At 41.0% G+C, this 4,796-nt stretch overlaps 1 protein-coding gene across 1 annotated transcript; it reads left to right on the forward strand.

Annotated features, from left to right (window-relative positions):
• The first annotated feature begins 3,073 nt into the window (after positions 1-3,073).
• On the forward strand, positions 3,074-4,456 carry LOC125998788 (DDB1- and CUL4-associated factor 8-like). Its single transcript, XM_049766856.1, has one exon. The coding sequence runs from the start codon at positions 3,074-3,076 to the stop codon at positions 4,454-4,456; it is 1,383 nt and encodes a 460-aa protein (XP_049622813.1).
• The last annotated feature ends 340 nt before the right edge of the window (positions 4,457-4,796 follow it).

Raw genomic sequence — 4,796 nt, forward strand, 5'->3', positions numbered from 1 at the left:
ACATGACTGAAACCCAAACACAATCATGTATGTAATCAAGGTGTTTAAATAAATAAAAAAAGAAAAAAATTAAAAGCATAGAATAACAGTTTTCTATCTACACCTTTTTGTTCTTCATAATACATATCACTGCTTAATATGACATATTCTCTATCTATGTATTATATATGCCATTAGTGAAAAGCTCATAAATTTTAATCACTGCAGTGGTTAAAACCTAGAATAGTAAATAGTGTATAGTAACTAAATGCATAGTAAATGAGTGAATGGGTGAGTTAAAATGGATATACAACAAATATACAAACTAAAGGAAAACTTAAATTCAAAAATACTTAAGTGGCAAGTCAATTTTAGTCCAATTTTGATTAGTGAAAATATATATAAAAGTTATATTGATACAATTGTATCCCCTTACTCAATATAATCCAGAGGATGAAAAGAATACAATGGGTAAGATGCTTGCCTTGCACACAGCTGGCATTGGTTTGATTCCTTCCATCACTGCGTTCCATAGGAGTGAACCCTAAGTACACAGGCAGGAGTAAGCACCAAAAAATTAAAACCCAGTTCAGCTATAAAGATTATATCAAGATTTTTTTGAAGTATCCTCTCCACTGGATTTTAGCTTTCTCTTCTCCGAAGGTATTCTAAAATTTGAGTTACTTCCTTGACTTCTGAAATGTTATTACAAATAAGAGCTAAAAATCTTCATAAAATTAAGCAACATAATAAGGAAAAAGAAAGTGTCCAAAAGCAACATAATCAGAGAACTGACCATCAGAATTGATCTTATTATGAAATTGTGTATTAAATGGTGGTGGTGTTTGAGAAAGGGACCCTAACACAATGGTGGGGAGAAGTGTACACTTTTGTGAGAGTAAAAGAATGTTATATGGCTGAAATTCTATCATTAGCAGTATTGTAAATCACAGTGACTAAAATAAAAATTAAATTACTATTCTTACATCTTTGTGTTTTCATTAATCAATGTTTTAAGGTTGATCTATGAAGAAACTTTTAATTTATGAACCACATTTTTGTGCATTATTCCATATAAACATATATGCAAATTCATTGGATGTAATTATTAATGGGCATTCAGAAAATTTTCACCTTGCTGTTATTATGTACAAGTTCCTAGGAATGTTGTTATATGTACTTTTCCGTTACTATTAGCCTTGAAATAATTCTTTTGAAGACTTTACACTTCTATGTTTAATCAATTTTGTACTGATCTTGCAATTACTCTGAGGGAAATCTTGTTGTCTTCATTCTAGCATTCTTATTCAGCAGTTTACTACATATAAAAGCTTGAAAATGTACTGATATCACCTTAATTTTGAGAAATTATGACATTAACTCAACAATGCCAATTGTCTCTGAGGGACCATCTTTATCCAAAAACCCCTTTCTTTGTCTTCCTTTCTTCTCCACCCTCCTATCTTTCTACTGCCTAGTCCTATATTTGAAAATATATCTAAAATATTTTCAGAGTTCCAAGAGAGATTTTTTTTCATTAAATTGTGTTTCCTTATCTTAGATAGCATTGTCCTCCCTTGGAGTACCTCTAATACATGTAAGAGTGTAAGGAGTTTGCTTTTTTGATGAGCAACATTCCCTACCACCCTTGTCTTAAATGGAATTAATTCTAAATAATATATGAATCTGCATTGGAAAAAGAAAGTTTGTACTTCTATCTCAAGTGGTGAAGAAAGCACTCATTTTAATACCTACTTCAAAGTGACCAATTGATTTCAGCCTTGATTACATTGAGGGAATAAATTAATCTCCTTAACTGAGAAAGCTTGTTAAATTTAAGAAATAGAAGCACCGGGAACTACGTTTACTTTGCACATCAAATAATAAATGTTTTTAGATATATCTGGTGCAGTATTTAGGATCTACTCATACTAAGATAGTATTTTTGTTTGTTTTTGTTTTCTAGGCCACTTATGGTGATGCTCAAGGATGTCTAGACTCTGAACTCAGGGATAGATCACTCCTGGCAAAACTAGGGGAATCATCTAGGGTTGGAGGGATGGAATATGGATTGGCCTCATGCAAAGCAAGTACCCTGCTCACTGTAGTATCTATCCCTCTGCACCCTGAAAGTATTTATTTATTTATTTATTTATTTATTTTTGGGCCACACACAGTGGCACTCAAGGGTTACTCCTCGCTATGCGCTCAGATTCACACCTGGCTATGGGACACCAGGGGATCGAAATACAGTCCGTTCTCAACTAACTGGCAGGAGCAAGGCAGACGCTTTATGGCTTGTGTGACCGCTCCAACCCCAAAAGTATACTTGCCTTTTTTTGTTTGTTTTTGGGCCACACCCATTTTGATGCTTAGGGGTGACTCCTAGCTATGCGCTCAGATATCGCCCCTGGCTTGGGGGGACCATATGGGACACCGGGGGATCAAAAAGCGGTCTGTCCTACGCTACCTTGCAAGGCAGACACCTTACCTATAGCACCACCTTCCCGGCCCCGCCCTTTTTTTTAATGTCAGAATAGTATGAATGGGGCCAGAGAGATATTACAAAGATAGAGCATTTGCCTTCATGCTGCCTACCTGAGAGGTACCCAGTTTTTTTTACATCATCCTGTATAAGCTACAGCCTGCTAGGGGGTGATTTCTGAGTGCAGAGCCAGGACTGACCCCAGAGCACCACTGGGCATGGTCCCAAAGCCAATCAATCAAATAAATAAATAAGCAAATTTTTAAAATGGAATAATACCAAGGCTTATAAAAATCTGTTTCACCAAACAACTGTCATTTTGTGAACATGATTCTAACGGCATGTTTTCCAAAATAGCTTATGCTTCCCATGTCCAACCCCTGGCAGTATACAATGGCATAAGTGCCAGACAGAATACAATCATTTCAAAAGGTCACAGTGCATCCGGCCAAGGTTTTCTGACCCTCACCAGTATCCATACTGCTCCTGGCCACAGTCTCATCTCGCGAGATTCTGCCCAACGGCCATTGCCGCTGTACCTTGTGACAGGGAAGCAACGTCTGAGAAGTTCGGTTCTTACGAGGAGTGGGACAACCGTGAGCATTTAAAATGTCCAATAGGAGCGGTGCGAATGACGTGGAAGAGGAGGAGGCTTCATCGTCTCAGGACCTCGTGAGGTCCAGAGACGTCGACGTCCCACAAGGGCAGTTAGAGCAGGAGCGGGAGGAGGCCCTGGAGAACTGGGTGGCCTCGGAGGTTTCTCCCCTGCCTCGCCCCCGCTGGCAGGTCGTATCTGCCCTGCGCGACCGGCAGCTGGGCTCCAGGGCCAACTTCGTCTCCGAGGCCTGTGGGTCCAGAGCGCTGCTGCAGCGCTTCCAGCTGCAGAGGGAGCTGAAAGGCCACGTGGGCGGCGTCAGCACCCTGCAGTTTAATGAGAGTGGGGCCTGGCTGACGAGCAGCAGCGATGACATGAGAGTCATCATCTGGGATTGGATGCAGCAGCGCGCCCTGCTGAACTTTGACAGTGGCTTCACAAGTAATGTCTACCAGGCCAAGTTCCTCCCAAATAGTGGGGATACCGCCATGGCCATGTGCGGCAGCGATGGCCAGGTTCGGGTGGCACAGCTCTGCTCCTCCCCAGCCTGCCAGACCATCAGACGTGTGGCTCAGCACGAAGCAGCTGCCCACAGTCTGGCATTAGTGCCACACTGCCCACACAGATTCCTCACATCAGGCGAAGATGCTGCTATCTATCATGTCGACCTCCGACTGGATCAGCCAGCTTCCAAACTGCTCGTCTTAAAAAAGAATCGGAAGAGAGTGGGGCTCTATACGATCTTTGTGAATCCTAACAACATTCACGAGTTTGCAGTGGGTGGACAAGATCCAGTTGTTAGGATATATGACAAGAGAAAAATGGACCAGAGGGTCAATAATGCAGTACTTAAGAAATTCTGTCCTCCACACTTGTGCACCAATAAAATTAAGCCAAGCATCTCAAGCCTGGTGTATAGCTATGATGGCACTGAGCTCTTGGCCAGTTATAATGATGAAGATATTTATCTCTTTAATACTAACAGCTGTGATGAAGCCCAGTATGTGAGGAGATACAAGGGGCATCGAAATACTTTGCCATTTAAAGGTGTCAATTTCTATGGGCCCAGAAGTCAGTTTGTTGTGAGTGGCAGTGACTGTGGACATCTATTTTTCTGGGAGAAGTCATCTAGCCAGATTGTTCAGTGCTTTCACGGGGATCAGGGAGTTACCATCAATTGCGTTGAACCCCACCCTCACCTACCTGTTATAGCGAGCTGTGGCCTAGATGTGACACCCAAGATCTGGGGACCCTCAAGCATCGTTACTACTGACCCTGAAGGAACGAAGATCCTGATGAAAAAGAATAAGCAACAACGTGATGCATTTTACGTGTGCCACAGGGGTAATTTTGAAAACTTCATGATTTGGAGTCTTATGCATCACTTAAGATCCTAAGATCCTCTGCGTCATTGTGGAGCAATTGATGGAGCTGGAATCCCTGGTTCTACATATGCAGACGTGTCCTCCATTACCACTGATATATCCAAAGAAGATGAAGATCTCACACTATGCCTGCCATCTTAAAATGTGTCGTGCCTATTCCAGCATTCTGTCCCATCTGAGGTTAGATAGAATTGAAAAATGCAACTTGTTTACATTTGCCCTTATGTTTTATTTTTTTAGGTACAAGAAAAACCTAACTTTAATTAATTTTCTCTACCTTCCTTGGCATTTTATTCCTTTACTCTTCACTTGGAATCTTTATTTCTGCAGGTTTTATCTTTTTGTTCCAATT

Source organism: Suncus etruscus, chromosome X, assembly GCF_024139225.1.
Source record: "Suncus etruscus isolate mSunEtr1 chromosome X, mSunEtr1.pri.cur, whole genome shotgun sequence".
NCBI lineage: Eukaryota > Metazoa > Chordata > Mammalia > Eulipotyphla > Soricidae > Suncus > Suncus etruscus.

Coding starts and splice junctions, on each gene's coding strand:
- LOC125998788 (XM_049766856.1), top strand. CDS start 3,074: ATGTCCAATAGGAGCGGTGCGAATGACGTGGAAGAGGAGGAGGCTTCA.